General features: G+C 41.9%; 1 protein-coding gene and 1 long non-coding RNA gene across 3 annotated transcripts; one reads left to right on the top strand and one right to left on the bottom strand.

Moving 5' to 3' along the window:
- Positions 1 to 149: 149 nt before the first annotated feature.
- pof1b (POF1B actin binding protein) lies at positions 150 to 25,103 on the top strand. 2 transcript variants are annotated; one of them, XM_041052462.1, is made up of 13 exons: positions 150 to 749; positions 3,305 to 3,385; positions 13,687 to 13,946; positions 15,659 to 15,692; positions 16,014 to 16,094; positions 16,296 to 16,388; positions 17,260 to 17,373; positions 18,144 to 18,296; positions 18,804 to 18,923; positions 19,151 to 19,282; positions 20,530 to 20,600; positions 20,833 to 20,947; positions 22,214 to 25,103. In XM_041052462.1, exons 1-13 carry the CDS (start codon positions 420 to 422, stop codon positions 22,217 to 22,219), a joined length of 1,590 nt encoding a protein of 529 aa, XP_040908396.1. In that variant the 5' UTR covers positions 150 to 419; the 3' UTR covers positions 22,220 to 25,103. The 2 variants fall into 2 exon arrangements, with proteins under 2 accessions (XP_040908396.1, XP_040908394.1); XM_041052460.1 differs by having other exon boundaries at positions 22,169 to 25,103.
- LOC121191282 lies at positions 3,233 to 13,948 on the bottom strand. The gene is made up of 3 exons (XR_005895081.1): positions 13,819 to 13,948; positions 12,157 to 12,382; positions 3,233 to 3,374 (listed from the first exon to the last, which is right to left on the bottom strand). It is a non-coding gene; the product is annotated as an uncharacterized LOC121191282 (long non-coding RNA).
- Positions 25,104 to 25,522: the final 419 nt, after the last annotated feature.

Here is a 25,522-nt window from a genome sequence, read left to right as displayed (position 1 = left end):
ATGTTTTGGAAATGTGGAATGAAACCGGAGCAGTCAGGTTGAACTTTGTGCCACCTGTGAGCTCCGTTTGTCTCTGAGCCCTCCTCCCACCGCCTCAGGCACTGAGCAGGATTTGCATACAGAGAGGCAGAGCACCTCCCTCAGCCGTCGGATCTAAACTTTCGATGGAAGAACTCTTCTAACCGGACTTTCCTCTCCAGTGTTCCCAGCAGAGGAGGAAGTTAAACCGGGGCGGCTCACCTCTCCGCTCCGCCACCGCTGAAAAACCCTCATCGGAGAACAACCTGAGGAACCTGCGTGGTTTTATCCCGCAGCCAGTATCTCAGCTTTGAGAAACTTCCAACTTTCTGCTGCTGCTGTTGTTTTTCTCCCGGTTTAGTGGGGGGGTCTGAGCTGAACAGCTTCGCCGATTAATCAAGATGTCTGTCCGGTCGAGCCAGAAGACGACGACGACCTACCGGACCGTGAACGTCGCCTCTCCGGAGCCTACGGTGACCAGCACGGTGATCTCGCCCGGGCCGGTGTCTCCGCTGCCGTACGCGATGAACGGCTCCTACGAGACGGTGCGGTACCTGGTGCCGGTGCAGCAGGCCATGCCACAGCAGCAGTCCTTCGTCCTGATGCCTCAGCCTATGGTTCAGCCAATGATGGGGCAGATGGTATCCCCGGTATACCTGCAGGGTATGCAACACCTGAGCGTCAGCAGCCAGGAGTCCGACCTGGTTTTTCAGCAGCAGAGCACCATGGGGGTGAGTCGCCTGGTCAGCATCTTCTCCTGCTGAAAACTCTTGTTGAAACCATCTATATCATCATCATTGTTATCATCATCATCATTCTTCTTCTTCTTCTTCTTATTATTATTATTATGAATGAAGCTGTAACAAAACTTTTTGGGATCTCAAGCAGCATCTGACACATGCTCAGCTTTATAATTTGCAGTGTCAGAGACAGGGCTGATGTTATTTGGTCAGTTCATGAGTCTGCAAACCTAAATCAGACCATTGCAGGTGGCTGAGTCAGTCTGGGGCCTTTCCGGGCTGTAAAGCAAGCACCTGTTTGGTTTATACCTGGGCCTCGTTTAGAAGTAGCTTGGTAAAAGTGGAAGGAGGAGCTGTGAATATAACTGATGCTCTGTACTCGTCTGCTCTGCTGTTCTCAGCTGAATATGATTTTTGGATTTGGATTTTCTTGAGTAACTGATTCCTGTAAATGTCACCATCTGTCTCTGTCTACATCTGTGGCTTTTGTGTTGAGTGGATGTGTCAGTCGGTTAATGATGACACTCTCATGTTAAACGCTCTGGATAGTTCATTAGTTTTGTCAGTCACAGCCAGTTTCATTTGTCAGAGCAGAGGAGTGGTCGACTGCAGGGTGAATACACTATGAACCACTTTGCAGCCGTCAGAAAAACATTAGCAGTGTAAGCACATTGCCGTTATAGCATTGACTTATTATTTCTGACACCGTGCTATGAATTTTCACAGCTGATGATCAGAGAGAAATATCTGATAGACAGCAGTTCACGCTGGCAGTAGTGAAGAAATTCAGTTTTACTGTATGAATTGATAAATAGAGCTTGGATCTTGAGCTGCAATGGCAGTGGACAGTCAATTAAGAAATTAATTGATTACAGAAAATGAATGGCCATTCTTTTGATAACTGAACAACTGGCAACTGGCGCTGTACTGAAACTGGGGTAGTGTACTGGGATTGATATAAAAAATTTGTTTCCTTTAACTGGGTTTTAAAGTGTTTGCTGTCCCTTCCCCTCCTGACAGAATGAGCTCCAGTGAAGTTAACGTTATCTGCTTACATTCACCGAAGGATTAAGAAACTCCTGCCACTCCTGCTCTTTGCCAGTTGACTAACTGATTGGTAGACGCTCGATCACTTCCATGAAATAATACAGTGTTATTACTTGCACAGTCCCCATAACCAATGCAAACTGTGCTGCAGGCTTCAGAGTGTGTCACCTGTTAATGTGTTTTCCCACAGCTTTGGTTTATCTGCGTTTTTCTCTTCATTGATTAGTTTTTACAAGTCTGGTCCAGCAAACTCTTTCCTGTGCTGATAATCGCTTCCTGAATGCCTTGGCCTTCGCCCCTGGGATGGTTTACACAAGGTCTCTGTTGTGGCCTGAAAACGTTCAAATCATATCTTCCTTCTCTCATTTTCCTCGTCTGTTTCCTGTATTTTGCCCTGTTCGCTCTGTTCCTAATTTTATCGAAACCCTGTCTTGCATTGAGCACAGCAGAATTTTGCTGTCCGTTTTAGCTGATCTCTTACTAATTCAAGTTAATTCTGCTGTTTGAGTAACTGCATTCACAGCTAAATGGTCATGAAATATTTGATAGAGAAGCGTTGCCACACCCGGTCTGAGTCTGGTAAAGAGGCACACCCTTACATTTGAAGACAAACACATTCTTCCACCTGGCTGGATCACCTCAGTGATCAGAGGTTAGACAGCAGGGTTTCTTCTCGTTCTTTGATTTTGCTTTTCCATGCAAATAGGTGGAATCATGGCTTGACAGAAAAGTTTTGATAAATTAGTAAATCATTTTTTTATATAAACCTCTGTAAATCTGTTCTTGGATTTGATCTAGTTGGTTGGACAAAACAAGCAATTTGAAGTTGTGACCTTGAACCACTGGAGCCTGTGATTGGCATTTATCTCTGTTTTCTGACACACATAGTAGAAAAGTAATAAATAGATTAACCACGAATGAATAACTGTGTTGGTTTTAGAGGCAGATGTGCTGGACAGCTTTTTAGTTGTCTAATACACATCCTATCTAACCTCATCTGAATTTATTTTGACTGTTATTGGCTCAGATTCAGTTTTTGATCTTGCTAATGCCAGAGTGACATCAGGGCACAAGGACAAGTATCAACATCCACTTCATGCTGTTTTGAATTACATCACTTAAAATACACTTTCTTACTTATCCCTTGTGATGTCTAAGTGCAAAGATTTTTTTTTTTTTTTGCTGTTTTGTTCCCAATGAAAACTGCTGACAGTGATATCTTTTGACATTTTCAAATGTTATTTCTAAATGCTTCAGTTCCCCTCCTTTGTAATTTGGACAGATCAGATCTGCCTCTGAGTATTTATTTATATAAGGGCCAGACCAGACAAGAACCGTCTTAAAATCCAGTTCCTCTTCACTAAGTGTTTAGTAAAGCAAGTGTAGACAGCGTCAGTTTATTAATTTTACGAGAAAATAAACTGCAGTTCATTATTTTCTGTTTAAAAATCTGACCTTTTCTTCTTCTTTTTCTCTGCCACCTTCGTCTGTTATTTCAGAGCATCAGCGGGAAGTCTTCATCAGTGTTCAGCCAGTCGTCCAGTCCCACCAAGAGCCCCGAGCCAAGTGCTGAGGAGGAGGCAAGACCACACACACATGAACATACACAAAACTACAAATTCACTTCACAATGAAGCCTTCTGATGAATATGCTCAGTAAAACAGAGATCTGGCAGCATCACAAATATGTGTCATTCACTTCATCCACTGAAGCAAAAGCCGTGTTAAGTCTTGCCTTAGTTTAGTTTAGTTTAGTAAAGTTTTTCTCATCTATGTAAGTTTTTTTTCTTCATAAGATACAGAAGGACTCAAACAGAGAATAATAATAGATGCAAATAAAGTTGGGAATAAGAACAGAAAATCAAACTTCTGATGTCAGCAGAATAAAAATCCTGACATCAGGAGGAAACTCCTTGACATAAAATTAAAGTCAGTGGCTTTTGCAAACACACAACATCCAGTGCTTGTAGGCAAATGAGCCCATAACTTGTCGCAGCAAGTTCAAGGTTATGCCACTCTGTGAAAACGTCAGTCAACTTAATAAGAGAAAGTGAGAGAAGAGAAATGCTGCAGCCGCTCTGTAATCTAGTCCAGCAAGTACAGACTATGGAAGGAAACCAGAAGGTCATCACCGAAAACATGCAGTGTTCAGCTTAAGTTAGTTTGGGAACTATGCTGATTCCTGTATAAGCTGACTTGTCCTTATCTCTCTGATCCCGGTCTCTGTGTTGTTTGAGGCGAACACCTGTTTGAGGTGTAATCTAAAAGTTCTTGAAGTTGGAGAAACAAAAAGAAAGAAAAAAAAATGCCGAGGGGTTTTGGCGGCCATCTGTTGGTTCTGAGCAGACACACCCATCAACATGAAGCCTCAACATGGGAACATGTCGGTGAAAGAACAGTAGCATAACGAGCGCATGTGTTTTTTTTTTTTTTCCCTTCTCAGTTCAGCCGAGGGCAGTTTGCTGCACACGCATGCTCTCTGTGTGGAGCTACGCCCTGCCTCCACATTCACACTGTTACAACAGCACTTTGTTCATGATCACAGGACCTTCAACTGTCGCAGCTCTGACAAACCATCCAGGGTGGGTGTAAAATCGAGGTGTGTCCGGCCACTTCCCATAGGCCTTTGCTGTGGGTGGGTGCATTCCTTTGATTTGAACCTGCAGCGTCATGTATATGGCTGTTGTCAAAACAGGGAGGTTCTCTGATTTATCGTGGCTATGACACAGCTTTGATGCCATTAGTCTTGGCACGAAGTGAGAAAGTCCTTGTTGCATTTACAGAGGAATCACAGGTAGCCTTTTATTCATTCACTGAAGTGACAGTTTTATCCGCAGTTCATCGCCTCTGGTGGGAAAATGGTTTGGAAACAGCTTTTATGGAAGTGTTTTCCCAAATTAAGCTCTTCCAGTTGTTGCCTGACCAATGGTCTAAAACAGTTCACAGATATATATATTTTTACAGTTAAAAAAAAGAGAAAAGCAGGTGGTGATCAACTATTTAATTACTCACACCACAATAAGAAAATGTTCAATGTAGCGATGGCAGTTTTCAGTACAGTAAAAACAGAATAAAACAAGAGGACAGGATAAGACATTAAACATCTTTCAATAATGCTCTGGGTACAAAAGTCCATAATAAAACTGCAGCAAACAAGAACAAGGATCAGATAAAGTGATAGGCTGCGTTTCTGTGCTGTGTTTGGATGAGGTGTAGTTATTGCACATGGAGTAAATGAAAGTTTGTTGGCTGGGAACTGGGTGAGCTGTTTCCTCCGTGTCAGTGTAGTATATGTGGCTTGCTGCCGTTACGTCTTCATCATTTTTTATCACCTCCTTCTTTGTACTGTGAGAAGTATTGTCCTGTAATTACTCTCTGAGGTTTTTAATCTTTCCCCCTTACATCATCGTGTTCTGGAGTCACCGCTGCCTCTAATCTGCTTGTTGCTCTGACTTGCTCGGTATGTGCTCAGGCTTGTGTCAGGCACCTCAGAAAATAATTTGGGCTCTCAGGCTTCAGACAATAATCTGCTACTCAGCTTTTCTGGAGAAGGCCGGGGTAATCCTCTGATGATTTTACTGTTGGGGAGGACAAAATCAGATAAAACTGGTTGTTTGGGAGACACCTCGACCACACCTGTTCGGCCGTTTTAATACAGGAATGGAGGAAATGGGGTCTTCCTCATCCTGGTCCTGATTTCATTTCATTTATTATTGAAGACATCAGAAGCTTCTTTGAGACTCAGTGTTTTTTGTTGTACAGTGTGTCGTGTTTGCCATTTTTGGCTCTTGAGTTTCTCATCTTCTCACGTGTTTATAATAAAAACAGACCCACTAGTGAAGCTGACGGGGCTGAAGTGCTAAAAATGTGTGTGTGTGTGTGTGTGTGTGTGGGAGGGAAACAGGTCAAACAGATCCATGGCTGCAGTGAAGGGTGAAGTGTTGTCAAGTGTCAGGAGGCTCAGCTTTTTGATCTCTGCTGTTTGGTGACGGACTGCACGCACACACGCACGCACACACACGCACACGCACACACACACACACACACACACACAGGTATTCAAGAGTGATCATAGTGCTTTACAAAGTCAAAAGCTTCATACAGGGTGCAAGAAAATAACAGTGAAGATTTACAGCAAGACAGATAGATAGCTGACATAATGTAACACACCCTGTGGCCACGCAAAGATTTAGGAGGGTCACATATATGGCACCTGTCTAACACCTGTGAGTTGCACAGCGTGGTGTCACAGAGGTCACAGAGCTGTTTTCTTTAGATCTTTATCTGCATCTAAAGAACTGTGGCACGTGTAGAATTTAACTTTTTTTAAGAATTATCAATGCACAAAAATCCAAAATCAAAAGTTTAGGAAATTAGAACACAACAATGTGACAACACTGTCACATTTTAATCAAGTCACTTTTTCATGGTCTTAGAGTCTTTGACAGCAGTGACAGAAAACTATGTCGCTAAAATCAACACACCATCATTTATTAACAATGGGGATCAGTGATCACTGTCAGAGTGGAAGGTGTGGGAAAACCAGCTGTGAGTAACTGAATCCTACACCGGAGGACTGCAGAGAATCAGACAAACACAGCATTTCCTTGTGTCAAACCTGAACATAAATCATAAATACTGAATTAACTTTCATTAAATGTGTTATCCTCTACAAAAAAAAAACCTCCCTGATGGATACATCAGGTCAAAAAGGAAGAAAAAAAAGAAAGTTGGAAGACAAGTTTTTAAATTGTCGATTAAACTGTTTCAGTCATTGAGCTAAATGAACCGTGACACGCTGTCACGCTAAGTCAGCCTCTACAGTGATTGGTTGATGCCTCCTATACAGACCAGCGTGTAGCTCTGCCTGCAGCTGTTACCTAATGTTGACAGGTCTGTACAGCGCAGACCCACAGCTGTATATGTTAGCGTGTGGATCATGTGGCAGAAAGCGTTTGATTATTCAGGCTCAACTTTTATCTGCATTAAAAAGAAAAGTTAAACAGCTCCATAAATTCTGCATTCACACATATTACCAAAAGTATGTGGACACATGCATGCTTAGATCCAGTGACAGACAATCTTAATGCTCCTGCATATAATGACATTATAGACAATGGTTTGCTTTCAGCTTTGTGTTTGACCCTTTCCTGTTCTAACATTACAATGCTCCTGTGCACAAAGCCAGGTCCATAAAGGAATGGTTTTCCATTGTGGTGTGGAAGAACTTCACTGGCTGTCACAGAGCCCTGACCTCAGTCTCTTTGAACACCTTAGGAGCAAGCAGAAGTCGGGCTGCAAGATTATTTTCACCATCAATTCATTATTATTTTTACAATTAGGTAATTTGTTTATAAAGTTATGAAAAAAGTGAAAAAGGCCTCACTAACTGCATCTTTTCTCTCTCAGACTCATAAATTCTGCTTCAGCTAGTTTCACTTTCATCTCACGATCTGCAGAAAGTTCAACAGCACTGGAGAAAAACATTTTATCGTGGTTGACAAATGATTTAGCTGTGTTCAGCTGATGGTTGAGGTTCAGTGAAGGTGACACTAAATGTCAGCAGAGTTTGCCTGAGGAGGCTCGTTGCAGCATCACAGTGACTCATTTTAGACATCTATCCTCGTATTATCCAGAGTAAACCACCAGACCTTTCACAATGTCGTTTCTCTCTGGCAAAAATACTCTGGTGAGACAAGAGTCAGACAAGCTGAGTGAAAGGTGTTAGATTTTTCTTTAGCAGATTGAAGTTCAAAGCGTGAGTAGGCAGGACGGTTGTTGACGGACGTTTGCTACTTTAGGATGAATCTGTCATCTTTTAGAGACTTAGAGACTCTTTTCATACGGGGAGAATGACTCTGCAGCGTCTGCACACAGATTATGTGAGTGTGACGGACTGTATCCGAGAGCTGAGCTGCAGCGTAGTTCCTTTCAGAGTAGTTTTTTTTTCAGCGGCTTCCTAAGAGGCTTTTCTCACTGCAGGATATGTGAAGTATTCAGAGTTAATTACAGGACAGTGAAGGAGGGCGTCACGATGCGGTGAGGCAAGAACACAAGCTGGGACAGCATGTTTAGAACATTCACTATGAGGGAATCTGTTCAGTATCTCCAACAGTTTCTAAGTCAAAGAGGAAAAATACAGCTTTAATTAAATAAGCATAAATAATATTTTTCCTTCTCCCTCGCATATGACTCTGTATCTGTCGGGAGCTGATTTGCAGCGTTAAGAATTAACTTTCGTCACCACTGTGCAGGAAAACTTTCACGTAAACAGCAAGTTAAAGCCTCACCATCTAAATTTTTATGGAATCGGCAGAATTTGCAGCTTTGCCCCTGATTTACAGGTTTGCAGCCGTGTTTTTCACACTTTTATCTCGCACCTTATCCGTGCTTGTTAGTGGCCTTTAGAAAAGTTTATCTGTGCTCCGTTGTTACAGGATTATGAGTAAGATAACACTATTCCTGTCTGCTCCTCACAGGCAGCCAGATGATTATAAAGATACAGGAAAGCTGCTCATGTTGCTCAGATACTGTCGGCTGAACTCACTTGAGTTGTGTTCATTCAGATTAATACAGCTGTGTATTTTTGTCTTATCACATCTGTACGCCATCTGCATCCCAGTGTGTTGCTGATAAACGCTCACATCTCTGAAGCTGGTCATGCTGGTGGTGTAGCGTAGAGTTATGGCCTCATAGTGCAACAAGTTTATATCTGCACATAGTTTGTGGAGTTGCTTAAGTGGTGGTTATCTTTTTATATTTTGCCATTTGGATTATTAATTTTGTTTTGATTGGTGGTTGTGAATGTTTGTTGAATTTTTTTGGCTTCGCCTCATCATTCAGTCGAACGTCATAGCTACAGTTTGTCAGAGGAAGAAATCTGCAGATTTTAGAGCTGTTATTTATGTAAGTTGACTTACAACAACCACACTTTTTCTGACTCTGGAACAGAAAGAAAAATCCCACCTACAAAGCTCAGATTGGCTCGGTTGTTTTTTTGCAGCGAGGGAAACGACCATCACAACACCAGAACTGCGTGAACCGCTAAACCAATGAGTGATGGCGGCATTTCAGGCTGGTGAAAGTTAAACAACCACTCCCATGCCAAATGAGACAAGTGATGAGTCCCCTGCCAAAACAACTGGTTAAGTAAATGTAGCCATTGTTTGACATGTATGAATATGTCAAACTGAAGAAAAGGTTTGTAAGAAAAACAGGGTGGTACTCAGGGTTATTCACCTCAGAAAACATTATGAGGCCGTTTTTAGCTCAAACGCATAGTTTGAAACTTTGGGAAATGAGATGAGAAGATTGATACTAGACTGGTTAGCTTAGCTTAGAATACAGACTGGAAACAGGGAACAGCTCTAAAGCTCACTTAGTAACTCACTAAAATGATTTGTACAAGAACTGAAATGTAGAAGCAAAGCTGTGGTTTTGTTTTTACAGCGGACATTGTGGTCAGTTTACTGACAGAACAGTTTGTTTGACACTAAAACAGAATATTGTGCAGGTTTGTGTTGAGCTGTTTTGATAAATTCAAACCTAAATCTGTCTATCCTGAGACTTTTGATCCCATCAATAAAACTACTCTGCTTCATTTTGTACATAAGCCAGTTGGTGCAGAATTGAGAACGAATGTAAGACATTAGTTTCTGCAGCCGTCAGACAACTTGCTGATTACGACAGATTGCTTGTGAGCACCTCGGCCTGCTGCCCAACATCTGACACTAACTAACTAACCAACTCTCTAATTGCTCATGTGCTTCCCTTTCGGTTTTCTAGATAAACGTGGTGAATAAATCATTCTGTTCTTAGATGAGTTTCAAGTTTAAAACCCGAGGAAGGCCCCAAGAGCTGGAGAGATTTATGGCTTTGTGCAAAGCTAAGCAGAGTGTAGTAGTAGTGTGTTTTTTTTTTTTTGTAGTCTTATTTTCGAAATTCTTTTTCCTTGTTTGAGAGTGAAGCATGAAACTTAATTCTAGAGAATACTGGAAAAGCTGCAGTTAGGCTCAGTTGGAAATATTCTCACTGCAAATTACTTGATAACAAGATGTTTTGAATTACACACAATCACAAAGACACTCAGGGACACACACAAAGAGCCTGTGTGGTAAGGTGACTCTTCTCTCTCCAATAACAACCTCTAGTGTTACTCAGTCACAGAGTCCTGAGAGCCTGGCTCACACACTGACCCACACACACACACACACACACACACACACACACGCACGCACGCGTGCACCAGAGGACCTGCCGTGGTGCAGAGGTGATGTGATGATGTATTGAGTTTGGATATTGGGTTACTGGTCTTCTGGGACGCTCCTTTCACACAGCGTGTAGAAGTAAAACTAGATCTTTGAGCTTCTGATCCTGAACAGAGTGATTTGTTGTTTGTATTTGAACAGGAAGTTGCTGCTCTCAGCTTATTTGACAAGATACACTTTACTTCTAAGTAATTTCTGATGTTTCATCGCATTGTAAACAGGGTTTGGTCTCCAGGCAGGGAGAAGGAAATGAAACTTATCTCAACCTCTCACTGTAGTCGTCATGGGAACACTGGGAATCAACCCTGTAGTGCAGAAAGACTAGTTTAGGGTAACAGTAATCTGTTGATCTGCCGATGCTGAAATCTGACGCTTCATTCTCATTATCTCAGCAAGTTTTCAGATTCAAATCAACTTCAGTCACCAACCTTCATCTTTACTTTTTCTAATATACAGAAAATCAGTAGTGGAAAACAGTTAATTGCTTTTTTAAAGAAAAAAAGATTTTAATGACTCAGAAATTCAGAAATTACTTGATAAGGTGGAAACAATTTAGTGCTCACTTTGACTGAGGGCGCTCTGTTCTCTGCGTGCTGCCATTCTTTTCTAGGTCAGTCTGCCTTACACACACACACACACGCACACGCACACACACACACACACACACTTCTGCTGCAACTCTAACCCGCTAACCTCTCATCATGAGGTTGTTGTTATCCTCCCACACATTCAACACAGCAGTATGAGCTCAGGGCTGCAGCACATCCCTGGAATTTAGCATCTTCAGGTTAGCTGCGTATTAAACTCTGTCATGCTTGAAAATGCAGACGACCACACAGCCTCAGTGTCCTGAAAACAAATCTGCACGTCAGTGAACCTCTAACCTCAGGTCATTATTTAAATAGCATTATTTCCCAGCAGCTCACAGCAGTAACCCGCTGGTCAGTGCTGTGTCTTGTCCTCTGCTGGTATGTCTGCTGAAAATGAGCCAATTGTCCTCGACTTTAGTCTCCAGACAGACCTGGTTTAGGTCTGTCTGTCGTCTCTACTCTCCCTTTCACTGCAGGAATGACGGGCATGTTACCGTAGCAGCAACAGCCCTGCAGCGCTGAGACACACCCACCCCCATGTGATCGCAGGCATCACATACTTATCCCTCGTGTTGGACTCTTCTCCGTCTCTTCTGTTTGCATTTAATGTTTAAGAACCAAAACGAGAACCCTAAACGTGCCAGTCTTTGGTCCTGCTGTGAGCTCTGCTCGATCATAGACCTGAGGCCAGTTTTCACATCGTCTTCACTGCAGCCGGTCGGTATTTGACTTTACGAGCTCACACTGTCAGATAAAAGTCAGATATAATTGTGCGTCATTTGAGTTGCTTTCTTTGGAACAAAGCCATGATTCAAACAGTGAGATCTGGATGTGTTTCGACAAATATAATTGCACAGGTCACAGTCATTTGCTTTTATGGTGCTTTCAGTGTCTCCTGTGCTTCATACTTACATACAAAAAAAAAATTCACAAAAATCCCACTTTTTTATGGGAGCTTGAGTTCACACTGACTGTGAGTTCACACTGACTGACTGTAACAGCGAGTTACCGTAGTTTTTGTGCACAAAGTCCAAAAAGCATTCTTGACCTGAACAACAGGTTCCCAGCAGGAATCAAATTCCCAACAGCCTCTTTTAGTGTCAGTTTTTGCCCACTGAGGTGTAAATGCCTGTTTATAGTACCTGAGCTTCTTTGGGCTCAGTGTTGGAACGAAAGCTGTGATCTCTCAGGCCTTTTAGCCGCATCGCTCCCTGTTTTGTTTTTACGCTGTTTCCTTCCTTCCTTCCTTTCTTTCTTTCTTTTTCTTTTTTGGTGAAAATGCAACTCTTGTGCCAGTATTTCCTGGTAGTGGTGGCATCATTGTTTAGTCTTTCTTCCATTGGTCCCGCCGCATGAGTGGCGGCTACAGGAAGCACACAGGGCTATGGTGCTCAGATTACAAAAACCAGTCAGTATGACACAGTCTGATATAACACTACCACTTACAACAGCCTCAGAGTTGACCACAGAGTGGAATGAACCCCCCTCTCTCACCTGAAACTGAACATGATATTGAAATGCTTCAGGGCTCCATGTGGGTCTTGGTGGCCCTCCAATGGCAATAACTTTTCTTGTGGGAAGTTCTGGCTCCTGATCTTCCCCCGGGCTCCTGTGGAATCTGGTTTGACTGCTCTGCTCAGCCACAGCTTTGGATATTTAAGACGTTTTGTCTGACATCAGACCAAATGTTTCCACTGTGTTTCTCTGCCGTCAGTGAAACCTAGATAAAAAAAAACAACAACAAAAAAAAAACAAATTAAATCATGTAACGACCCTGGAACATTTCATGTGTTGAACATGCATGGCTCTCTTTTCAGACTTCCCTCCATTTCTCCCTTCACAAATGTTTTCAGAAAATTATAACTAATCTCTTGTATAATTATGTTTCCTTTAAATCCAAAGAACAAACTATCAAGATAATTTGTGTAAGAGTGAAACTAAACTGTGAGTTGGCTCAAAGCTGCTTTAGCTTCAGGATATTTGCAATACAGCGTTAAAAACTTAACCTTATTGCATCTTAAATCTTTAGTATAATTTCAAACAGGGACGTAGGTGTAGCAGTTATGACTGTTAATCTAACCCTGTGCCTGCAGGGGTTCAGTGTTGGTGCAGAGTGAGAGTTAACACTTGCTATGTTAAGGCAGATGCATGCTGGGACACAGAAGCTCTAGTTTATCTGATGCACAAATTTGACCGAAATGTCAATGACTCTAATCATGGACTCTGAGAAACTCATGCACCAGCTCTAATGTTATATTGGATTGGACTAATCTCACTTAGGACCCTGGACTTCCCTAAACTGAGACATCAGCGATGAGGTGGTCTCGTTGCAAGATGGTAGTCAAGATCTGGCGGGTGCAACTGAGAAGAAATGATTTTGAAAGTGCAAACAGCACAATCGCAGGACCTAAAGAAACAAGCTTGAAACAAGACAAACATTATACGTGACGTTGGTGTTGACCACCAGTCTGTCATGTGTCAGCAAACAAAGAGTTTGACAGGCAGGTGTTTGTAGAGAGTGAAGGTGCTTTCTGTGTGAAGAGTACACACAGCAGGCAGCTCAGCTCAGCGTGGTGGTAGGTAACAGGTCATGCAACAACTATTCTGTTGATACTCTGTTGATACATGCTGATAACAGGAGGTGGTGGGTGTGTTTGGCTCAGATCTCATGTTGGTGAAGTGTGTAAGAACAGTGTGGACTGTGCAGAATGGCAGGTGGAGATACTGGGACCTCAGGGTCTGTCTGTCTTGGTTTGGCTGTTGGCTTCCAACCTCTGTTTCATCATGATAATACTCCTTGTGCATAAATCCAGGTCCATAAAAAAAGGCTTTCCCGGTTTTGTGTGGTAGAATTTGAGACTTGACTTAAACCCCAGCCCAGTACTTGCAAATGTACCAAAACACACTGTGCATACAGTTAATAAGGATCAGAAAAATAAAAGGAGAAAGCAGAAAGATCACTAACTCATCTCATTCAGACACAAATGATTAACAGACAGTTAAACCTCTTTCTTTTTCCTCCAGGAGCAAGAAGTAGAGGAGGAGGAAGAGGAAGAGGAGGCGGTGGAGGTGGAAGAGGTGGAGATTGTCAATATCGTACAGCAGAAGCCGCCACCAGTGGTAGAGAAGCTCACCAGGATAGAGGTGAACACCAACCTGAGGGAGGCGCCCCAGCCGACGAAGCTGGACACGCGTTACTTTGGTGAGCTGCTGGCCGACGTCTACAGGAAGAACTGTGACATCCACTCCTGCATCTCCGAGCACGTGTCCAAGATCCGTGGACAGTAAGTGATGACATACATATAAAATAAATAGATATAAATAAATAGAAGTATGTGATTGTCAATTTTAAAAAATAAAAATAAAATACAACTTGCCAATTATGTCCCAGTGAAGACAAATGAGTTCATAATTTCATAGTCTACAAACATGGAATTTATTTAAGGGGATCGAACCTACCAATTAGTAATATATAATAATCATGTAGAAAAATCTGCTATTTATCAAAGCAGAAAATATTTCTGACATCACTGAGGACACACCTGAACTGGATGATGGCTTTAACAGAACACAACATGGTGAGCAATGAGACTGCAGGAAAAAACAATAAGCGGTAAACAAAATTACTCTAACAAACATCTTTTGCATCCACTAATTACACCTAGACATTAAAATAGTAATAATGGTAGTAGTAATTCTCAAAGAGAGCCTTATATGCAGGCAGTACGTGCATAGATCTGTAGGATTTGACTCGTGTCACACACACGAGGTGCTATTCTTCCTCAGAACAGCTTCACAACACTGCAGGAAAATTTTCTTATTGGATGAAACAGACCACAGACATATTTCACAACACTGAATAACAGAGTTTTATGTGATGATATCATTAACAGTCTTGAGTTTATTGCTGTGGTAGATAAGCTAGTAGATTCCTAGATAACGGCTTTAGGATATTGTCATGGAGACAGACGCCTGGTTTGGTTTGGTTTGGTTTGTATCCTCGGCAGCGTGCTCCAACAGGTCTGAGGAGAGTTTCGGTTGGTTTCTTGCCCTCGTAATTCCTGAAGTCTCTAGTCATTAATGTTCTTACCTCACATGTCTCCTGCAGACTCAGCGGGTGCCATCATGCAGATCCACTGCTGGATTATGTGTGTGTGTGTGCGTGCGCCTGCCTGAGAGATTAACCATAAAGTCTTAACGCTCCTCTAACTTTTCAGCTCTGTCAGCCACACACACACACAGTGGTACCAGTATGCTTCTTTGGTCATTGTATTGAGTTATAGTCAGGGCTGGGTGATGTGGTTGAAAGCAATATTATGCTGTAACAGTAGAAATGTAGTGACAGTTTATATGTTTTATATTGTGAAATAATCCCATGAAAAAAAACAAACCAACTGTAATTGTCTAGTTCTACCAACCCTCCACCTCCAGATGCACAATGTTGGCGTGTTGGCCTGTTCCCCGTCCCTCCACCAAGTTTGGTGATCCTGCTGACAAACAAACAAACAAACAGACAGACAGACAGACAGACAGAGACAGACATGGGTGAATCATATACTGTCCAGGAATAATTACATTAATTCCTTAAAAAGTTGACCTGAGTTTTTGTGTAGCTGCTGAATACTGTCTCATCCAAACAAACATGAATTTAACATTTTAAGATTAAAATAAACACTTTACCTTCTTCAGACTAAATGTTTTGACACTGTGCACAAAATGGTAACACACGCACACACACACCACTCAGTCTCAGTGTCTGGTTGAGGTCCTGTTGACTTAAGACTCATGAGTCACTGTGGCAATCAGAGTCGAGTAAACCCTGCAAACGGAGACACACACACACACACACACTCTCACACACACACACACACACACACACACACACACACACACACACACACACACACACACACACACACACACACACCCTACCTCTCGGGTCTCTCCAGTCGTGTTCCGATTCTCATTGTTTGTCTTTCCTCTCTGTGTGTTACAGGAAACACCGGCTGGATCCCAGCAATGACTACAAGGTGAGAAACAAAGCAGCATCACTCACATCTGATAAATCCATCTGATCCAGGATCAGCAGACACAACTTCATCACTGGTCAAGCTCAACTTAGAACCTGAAAATAAAACAGATAAAAAAAATAAAAAATATTGATGTAGCCAGTACTTTTATATGCTTGTTCCTGCATTTTATTTTTAAGGAACCAAACACTTTCTCAACACTAAACGAGTAAAAGTAATTCATATGAATCTGTAGAAATTCATCCAAAATGAAATTATTTTCCTTTGTTTTCCCAGGGCTGATCTTATTCACTTGTTTCATTTGTATGTGTGTGTCGTCAGGTGGAGAGAGAGGAGGTGGAGGCTTTGATTCCCAGAGGAACCACTGAACTGACCAAACAACAAATGCGCTACCTGCTGCAGGTGAGTGAGATTCCAGTAAAATTCAGTACAACAGTAGCACAATTCCCCATTAGACCACGATCTGAGATATTGTACTGATGCACATTAATCTTCAATATCACACATACTGCACTAGATTTGTGTTTATTCTCTCAGCTGTCCTCAGTGCTTTCTGATATTGTGCAGACAGAAGAGTTTTTAATTCCTCTTTCTGTGCGTCAGACTCGTCTCACTGCAGATAAGAGCATGCGTCTGCTGCTGTCAACCTTCAGCAGCCTGAGAGAGGAGCTCCTCCACATGTCCGAGGACCTGAGGGTAAGAGCTGCCGCCGCCCGAAAGGAGAAACTTCTCCATGTGAAGAGATGCTGAAGGAGTTTAGTTAGTTCCTTCATCCTCCACCTTAGGGCTTAAATATCAGCATGACAGTGAAATAGGATTATTACAGTTCAGTGTACAAACTGTTGACTCTTAACCGTGAATGTAGCTTTTAAAGAAGCCCGAGGCTCCAGTTTGACTCCATGGTGACAGGAGAACATAAACCCAACAGCAGTTTCCGACAAGATCATCCTGAACTGACAAAATTCACTACAAGACAAGCGACACAAACAAACTCCTCCAGAAAAAAACAGCAAGATAATTTTTAAAAAAAAGGGAAGAACATGGAGAGGGAAACTTTACAGATTTGTTTGGAAAGCAACACCCTCAGCTTCTGCCACGTTTACTTTGCTGTATCAGATAAAAAAAAACAAAAAAAAAAAAACAACAAAGCTCAGCAGTGAAATGGAGCAAAGGATGCGTCAGTTCACATAAATAAAACGTGTGTATATCCAGATCCAGATTTTTACAGCAGCGTGTGTCAGGTCGGAACAGTATGTCCCCACAGCCTGCACATCACATCATGAGCTCTTCACAGCCTGTGAGCAAATAAAATGAAATTACAGACATGTACAGGCCACAGGCTACAAGCCACAGGCCAGATAATAACCTCGTATTATTAGCAGACTTAACGTGGTGTGGTGGCGTCAGGTTTATTGTATACTTGCATTCCTGAAGATAAGCAATTAGCAGCTCAAAAATGGATACATGAATGTTGTTGTTGTTGGTTTTGTTTAAAGTTTTATCATGTTTTCTTCTTCCTGCAAACATGGAGATATGACTGATTCCCTCTGTCTGTCTCCTGTCACAGCGTCTGGAGAGTGAGAAGGAGTCTTTGGAGCGAGATCTGAGTTTCAAAGCAGACCAGGCTCGGCAGTATGACTGCCTCCTGGAGGCCGTCCGAGAAAACAACAGACAGCTCCAGGTACAGTGCACCTGTCTGTTAACTGTGTGTGTGTCTGTGTGAGTGTTACTTTATTAATGAAGGACAGCCTGAAGCAGACAGAAAGATGAGGAAATAGCTTTAAAGTGAGTGTTTGGGTAATAATTAGTGTGCAGACACTGTCAGTGTAGATGTATTCACTGATGACTGTCATAGACCATAATGCTTTTATATCTAAATATTACGATTGGATTATTAAAGGACAATTCTGGTTTATTACAACATCCGTGTTATATTTGCAGTTTCATCATTTCAGTCAGTTATTACATTGTGCTCATTAAGAAGTGGGAGCACAGTCACTTCACTACAGTGAAGAGACAAGCAGTCAGACCACCAGACAGGTTGTAAACAGATTGTCCAGATTAATTTATTGAAATTTGGAGAGAGTTCACATGAAATGTTGCTGATAATCTCTCAAGTTACAGGAAATGAGATTCAAAAGATAAAAAAAAAACTCATGTATTACTATAATGGCATGTTAAAATATTCAAATGGAAGATTTAAAAGATTTAATGTCTGAGTATTTAGACTAATATCTGATCCAAGCTCACTGACAGAAATCAGATGGAGAAAATACTGGAAACAGAAAGTTTCCAGTTTCCAGTAATTATTACAGTTCTCTTGTATTATACTGCATTAGTATCTCTATGTGTCTGTGTGTGTTTCTGACATCCTGTGTGTGTGTGTGATTCTGACATCCTGTGTGTGTGTGTGTGGGTGTGTGTGGGTGTGTGTGTGTGGTCCATCTCCAGCTGTCTCTGAAGGAAGCCAGCACCGCCCAGCGTTCCCTGGAGAGCCAGCTGATGAGCAGCCGAAACACCGACTCGAGCCGCGAGTTCAAGATCAAAGAGGTGGAGGGAAGGATGAGAGCGCTGGAGAAGGAGAACGAGATGCTCCGACAGAAGGTAAAACACCACCCGTCCCACCCTCCACGTCTCTTCCAAAAGTACATCCATCTGGAAAAACAAACCTCGGAAGTCATCAGTTTAGTCGTGCTCTAAAAATAACTTGTGCAGAGGTCACTTCTATGTTTTTGAACCATTTTGAATTTTCTTTAATTTAAAATATTCACTTCTATCTAAATAGTGACTCATATAAAAAGACTAACGTGATCACAAATGAGCTTGTACGTCTGGGTTTGGTAACCAGATGCAGGTAGATTTAACTTCACACACCAACTTTTTGTTCTTCATGACTAAATCACTTCATTGAAGTGCTCAGTCATGTACAGACTCAACCAAACAGCCCACATAGATGGAGATATCTAAGGAGCTTGGCACTCGCTGTGACTTGGAAACTCACTGAAAATCTAAAATTCATGTGGGTGGGAAGATAAAAATCAGGAGGCGGGTAATGTCAACTCTGCGACAAGGGTGATAACTTTCTCTCTTCTTTCCTGTCTTCTGCTTCAGCTGGCAGGCCAAGGCAGCAACTCCACCCTGCACATCAAGACGGAGGAGCTGTCACGTCAGTACAACGAGCAGCTCAGCACCATCAGACAAGAAAAAGACCAGGAGATACAGAGGCTGAGGGTGAGATGGAAACAAGACTACACCAAACTAAGATAAAACAGTCGACAATACACCTGCTAAACATCAGCATGTTAGCATTTAGCTTGTTATATTCAATAAATAGGTTTTACTTACCTTTCTTTCATCGGGGCCAAGGTCTTGATTTTGGCGGGATAACGTGTTAAGATTTGAGTGAGATGGTTGATGATTTAAAAATTGCTCCTCGTCCCTCTTCATTCCTCCTCCAGTCCCAGATAACACGAATGCAGACGGAGGTCAGCAGCGAGAGGTCGTCCTCAGAGAAGAGTCTCCAGCTGAAGATCTCAGAGCTGCTCGCCATGTTGGAGCAGAGACAGACCACCATCACCCGACAGGAGGAGGTCTGCAACACACCACACCACACCAACACTGTCTCTGCTGTTTCACTCAGCTATTTTACAGTTGCTCAGGGAGAGAATGGGAAAATTTGACCGGTTTCTATTAATTTCCGTACAATATGAAATGAAAGTACGACACTCATGAAAAGTTCTTATGTTGATTATTTCACCACAGTGAACATCAGGTCTAGAATAACAGTGTAAATTTGATGATGCCCACAGTGATGGATTATAGTACTCATGCAAATTTCAAGTCCATTATTAGATTTTGATGTATGGATATGGAAGGAAGGCAGTGGACGAGTGGAACTGTGGAAAAAATACAGATTTATTTAACACTGCAGTATATTTACATAATGGTTAACTTTGATATAAAGCATGCGTTATTTGTAGTAAAGGGGCTAATACATGCAAAACCTGTGGTATGGTCCTTTAATTCCTGTTTATAACAACATTTCGTTTCATTTCTATATTCACAAAGTACATTTCTGAGGTCTGGGAACAATCCAACATTTCTAAAAAGAAGTCTGACGGGATCACGAGCAGTCACATGACGAGTTAGCTTGTAAACAAGCCAACAGTTGACCACATTTAGGTCACGTATGTAGTAAAGTGTTGCTTGTTGGTAAATTCACAGGAAAACTGTTCTCACACAATTTACTCCAAGAAGCTGCAGTGCAAACCAAAAAGATTCTTTAAGCTATCAGTTAACCATAAACTCTGAGTAAACCAAAGGAATGGGTGTGTGTTCAGTCATGCAGGAAAAAACTCTGCACCTTACCTGGAATGAAGCGTATAAATCACTTGGTTGCTGTTACAGAAATACTGATCTGCTTACACAGAAACACGCGTACGCCCCTTCCAGGCTCGTGAGCTGATTTGTTTCATTACTTCACAGATGAGTTTTCACCTTTCAGGACCAACTGCATTCTGATGTTGTTTTTTTTGTTTTTTTTCCTGTAACCTCTGGAATGTTTTTGTCACCTCAGGGTGCTGGAATCACATACCTGTGTAATGGTTTCTCACACAAACTCGCACACAAATGGCAGCTGCAAGTTTTGGGTGAAGTTAATGTAGATTTAAAGCAAAGAGCACAGCTTCAAAAACTGTGAGAACAGACACAAAGATGCGACAGGAAACAAATCAGCTACTGAGATACAGAGAAATTCAGATATATTATTTTAGTGAACTTCAATATCTAGTACTGTACCTGACTTCTCTGCTGACCTCTGACCTCTCGTGGCCCTCAGGAGATCAAGAGGTTGATTCATGAGAGGAACGACAGCTCCAAGAACGTCACCAAGACCATCATCACCAAGAGGTACAGCACCGTCGCAAACTGTCTGAGATTACACCTATGAAAAGGTCTCTTATTATTTCACCGCACCACAGAGCTGAAATGATTAGTCAATCATTACAAAAAGGAAAAATATCAGCCCCAATATAAGATGTAAAATCCAATTATGATCTTACCCTTAAGTGTTAATACTATCCACTGCAGTCTGTCGGTTCAAGACATAGTTGAACATATCTCCATGTGTGCGTATGTGCAGGTACAGGAACCAGTATCCCATCCTTGGTCTGCTCAGTGACGACTACCAGGTCACCTCACCCATCAAAGAGGCCAAGACCATCGTGATCGAGAGAACTGGAGAGATGATCAAACAGGTAAAAACAGGAGGGAGGTAGAGATTAGTTTTAAAAGAAATGTTCAAATAGGAAACATCAGCCGCCTGCTATGGCCCAACAATCACCAGCATAACCTGCCAACTGGGGGACACGTGGACTGGTGTCGGGATGTGACAGACCAGTGAGGGAGGAAGACCGGGAGGACCAGTCTTCCTCCCTCACGCTGTTCACTGTAATAACACAGCAGACACTCAGCACCGCTGCTGTTTGAGTGAAGCCCGTGGTAATGAGTCCCTTTTTGAGTCCCTGTGCTAAATTCTGTCCCTGCCGAACAGACGACCTGCTGAGACAGAGGACCTTCACCAAGTCGCACCACATTCAGCACTCACATAATGAAGGGTGGGACCCAAAGGTCAGAGGTCAGAGCTCTGAGCGATGGTGAGGGTTTGTAACGATATACATACAAGATAATAATTCCAAGATGGAAAAAAAATCAACAACACAAAACAGAACTGGAACAGCATGTACAGTTCTATAACATGTTGGTTTGTAAGTGGCAGGTTACATTTAGAATGACTCTGGGTCCCTGTTGACATCAAAGAGTACGGGTTTGTAATCAGATGAACTGGCGCCACCTTCTGATTAAAAGGTGCTACTGTAGATATTTCTGCTCGAGGTTTTTAGGTGGAAACTTGCAACTGCATACTTTTAAAATCTGTATCTGTGTCAGATGATTGTTAAGTGGCTGTATAATCTTTGAAATAATGCACAGTTGCTCTCTTTTACGACATAAAGCCGGGACAGGACTGTTGAAGGATTATTGATATTTGTGTTGCATTTATGATAAATGAGAAATCGAAGTTTTATGGGGAAAAAACACACTGTGGTGATTTGACTGAAAGTGTTGACAACATAGCAAACATCCCCACAACTGTCATCACATTTCTACTGCTTTAAAAAAAAAAAAAAAAAAAAAGTGTCATGACGGAAACTACCACTGGGGGTCAGCAAAGTCAGACATAACACCCAACCAGACTAACTGCCCATTCTAATCATACACTGGATTTTAAGCCTGCTCACACGTCAGTGGTAAGTACAGGAGGCTCTGACAGAGGGAAGCAGCTCTGACAGGAACCTTTCACGTTCACACAACACAAACGACCGATGTTATGAAGTAAACACGATGTTCTGTTCGATTGTGTTCTGCTTGCTGTACAAAAACATAACAACTGTTCCTGTGTTCTGTTTATTTCGGAACAGGAAATCATTACAACCCCTTAAAGACACACTGCTTCTCTCCGACAGGAATGATTGAACGACAAGAAGACCCAGACGTCACCCCCCTCCCCTCTTCCCCGCACCCTGCATGCTCCTCCTCCCCCTCCCCTCCCCTTCCCTCCCTCCCTCATCCTCAGGGCTCCCAGGGTCGGTGGTGGTCGAAACCCCCCCCTCTCCCTCCCCCCCTAAATTTGGGATCACTGATTCAGGTCTTTGGTTTGACCAAATTGGGCTCGTTCGGGGTGACTGTTTTGTTTGGGCTTTTTTTTATCTATAAAAAGGGAACAGATAAACTAATAATCAAAGACCAAATCTTTTCACACGATACTACAACCAGTCGGTTGTGCAATGGATTAAGGTGGCAGTAATGTAGTGATCGTGACAACTGGGAACTGGGAACTTTTAAAATAAGAGCTGAGAATATGTATTACACATAAACCCACGGTCTCTATTTTCTCACCTTCATTATTTCATTCTGTTTGATTGAGTAAAAGTTTAAGGTTAAAAACATCTCAACTAATGTCTGATGTCACAATTAACCAGGTAAAACACTGTGTGTGTCCCAAACTGGCTTTTGATTGGCTACTAAACTAAATGTCATTTGAGAAATACTAAAATAATAAAAACAAAAGAGTAACTCTAACATGTTCACTGCTTAATTTAATCTTTAATCTCTCACCTGATGCGACTCTATACACTAACACACAACAAACAGCATTCCTACAAAGAACAGAATACATTTGCTCTGTTAAATAAAATCCATTACAGCTCTCTGCAGTGGGGTTGGGAATTGTGACTCATTGCTCATGATGGAATCACTGAACAGGTGATTCTGTGATACATTGCTAGACAATCATCTGTGATACATTAAAATATATGTACCTGAAGAAGAAAACATTGATAAAATGGCAGAATATGTGATAAGAATCTAGATATTTCCTGTGCTTACTGCTTCCCAGATAAACAGCATTAAGTTTCACTGAGGTTTGTCAAAAACTTAGATTCAAGTGAGGCAAAAAAACCAAACTGTCAGAAAGCAGAAGAGTCAAAGAAAGTCGCAGCTGTCTCAGTATCACAGAGGTTGTATTGTGATGTATTGCTGTATGAATTATTTGTCCCATCCCTACTTGGCAGGTGAGCTAATAAGCTGAAAATGGTACAACACACAGATTCCAAGCAGGTTTTCAATATGAACTGCAAATCAACTACACTCCAGCCACAGCATGCAAACTAAACGCAGTCAATCTGAGTGTAATGTAGACGGGCACTGTCTCAGTTTCCAGTTGTCACTAATGCACGTTGAACTAAGACTGGTACCATCTAGCATGTAGCATGAGATCCTCAAAGCCACCACAGCCATGCTAGCCCAGGGGACGAGGAAGTGGATGCGTTACTACGATTGCTACTCTGCATGTAAATATTTATATATATATACATAAATATATATATTTTTAAGAAGGGAACATTTGAAAATGTTCTGACTGGGTAGTTTGCTTTGCTTTTGTTTTGTGCTAAATGGTTTGTATGTATCAGTTGTGTAATTGTTTTTAATGCATTTTACTCTGTGGTTTGTACATCTTGTGTCACTCCGAGGTGCATGGGAATGTGTAGATCACATGTAGCTTTGACATGTTTGTATATGACAGTGGGATCTGGGTCAGGTCTGTGTGATGTCTCACATCCATGAGAGGAGATGCAAGCTTGCACTGACTCCCATGGGTGTAATGCATCGCGGTGGGCGGGTGGGGGTGGGGTTAAGAGGTGGATGGCTGGATGTACGGAACTGGAGCATGATTTAATGGGGGTTTATGATGGTGGAAGAAAAATGTTAAAGCACAATATTATGTCAACCGTATAGCGAGAATTTCTCTTCCTCAGTTTTCCTGGTTGTCTTTGTTCAGGCTATTAATTTTTTATTTTGCATAGTGAAGCATGTTGAAGGCTTCGTGTCCACCGGGTGCTCACCTTTAACGTGCAGGATGTTCCACCAGCTGATCTGCAGCTTGACTGCAGGTCGGGGTGGAAGGTTTACAGAAAACTTTCAACAGAAACTACTTAACTTTACACTGAGGCTATGTACTTAAGAGTGCAGCTACATTACAGACCGTTATGTTTTAATCAGCCTGTTGCCAAGAAAACAAGCACTTATTTGTGCTTGTTTCAGAGTCATGCATCGTGCTAAAGCTCCTGCCCGATTTTACTGTTTTAAGATGTAACTTAAATTTATGATTTCCGTTTGCAGCAGATGAAACAGATACATGTGCTTTGACAGGCTGCAGCACCAGGTCCTAGCTGCTGGAGTGTTTTAAAACATCTTATTTAACAAGCACCACACCGTCCAAAGAGTGTCAGACGTGCTGCACAGACATTCCTCCTCAACATCTCATTAACAGCACTGACAGAAAAGAGCCACCCAGTGGACACGGTGCCAAATTTCTGTAGGAAGCCTGTAAAAATATTTTGACTTTTGTGGAGCATCAAGTGCCTTATTGTGTTTATCTTGTTAACAAGCAAATGGGTCGGCAACAGTGTTTGGTTGACAAAGTATCATCATCATCATCAGGTTAAGATCTGGATACTCTGATCATTTTCAAACAGCTCTGGCAGAATCGCACCAATAGTGGCTGTTGCCTTAAGAAAGTCCTTCATTTGCTTGCTATCTGGGTAATCTCTGAGAAAACCAGAGCCTGCCTCCCTTTGCCAGCAGAGGATAAATTGTACGCTGAGCTAAATTAACTGGTTGTAGCTAATCTGCAAATAGATAGGGCTACATATATTTTTGTATGCAGAAGATTTTCTTTATTTTCCAGTCCCGGAGGATTAGGCCTGCTACGCCTCACTACGCTGTCTCAGTCCTTCTCAATGACAAATGTTTGAGCTGTGATAGATTGTGATTAAAATCAGTGATATGTCTTTACAAAAGTGCACTCGTTTTGCTTTTTACTAAACACTCTGTTACAGCAATCAACACCATGTTAAAGCGTGAGTTCACCCAAATTACAGAGAAAACTAAATGTCCCTCTGTCCTCACTTTTGTCTTCTAGCCTATAATTTGTCTTATATCTGTATGTTTCCATGTCTTTTGTTTCTATTTCCTTTCTATGTAAGAAAATAATCCAAGCTCAAAGGCCTACTTAATAACTTTAGAGATTTCAACTGTATCTCACTCCAGCCAGTTCCATACACTGAATGAAGACCGTTAAAACATGGTCATAAGCCCAGAAAAGCAAGTAAGTAGACCTTTAATCAGTTAAGAATGAACTAATGAATGCCTAAATATTCTCTTTGTTCCTTTCTTTTATCCGTCTCTCCTCTTTCATTTTTTGTTCTGTTCTT

Source organism: Toxotes jaculatrix, chromosome 12 (assembly GCF_017976425.1).
Source record: "Toxotes jaculatrix isolate fToxJac2 chromosome 12, fToxJac2.pri, whole genome shotgun sequence".
In the NCBI taxonomy this organism is placed as follows: Eukaryota; Metazoa; Chordata; class Actinopteri; family Toxotidae; genus Toxotes; species Toxotes jaculatrix.
The sequence above is the reverse complement of the archived record's forward strand: the minus strand, read 5'-3'. Positions and strand labels throughout refer to the sequence as shown.

Coding starts and splice junctions, on each gene's coding strand:
- pof1b (XM_041052460.1), top strand. CDS start 420: ATGTCTGTCCGGTCGAGCCAGAAGACGACGACGACCTACCGGACCGTG. Junction 18,924..19,150: donor AGGAGATACAGAGGCTGAGG/GTGAGATGGAAA, acceptor TTCCTCCTCCAG/TCCCAGATAACACGAATGCA. Junction 20,601..20,832: donor AAGACCATCATCACCAAGAG/GTACAGCACCGT, acceptor GCGTATGTGCAG/GTACAGGAACCAGTATCCCA.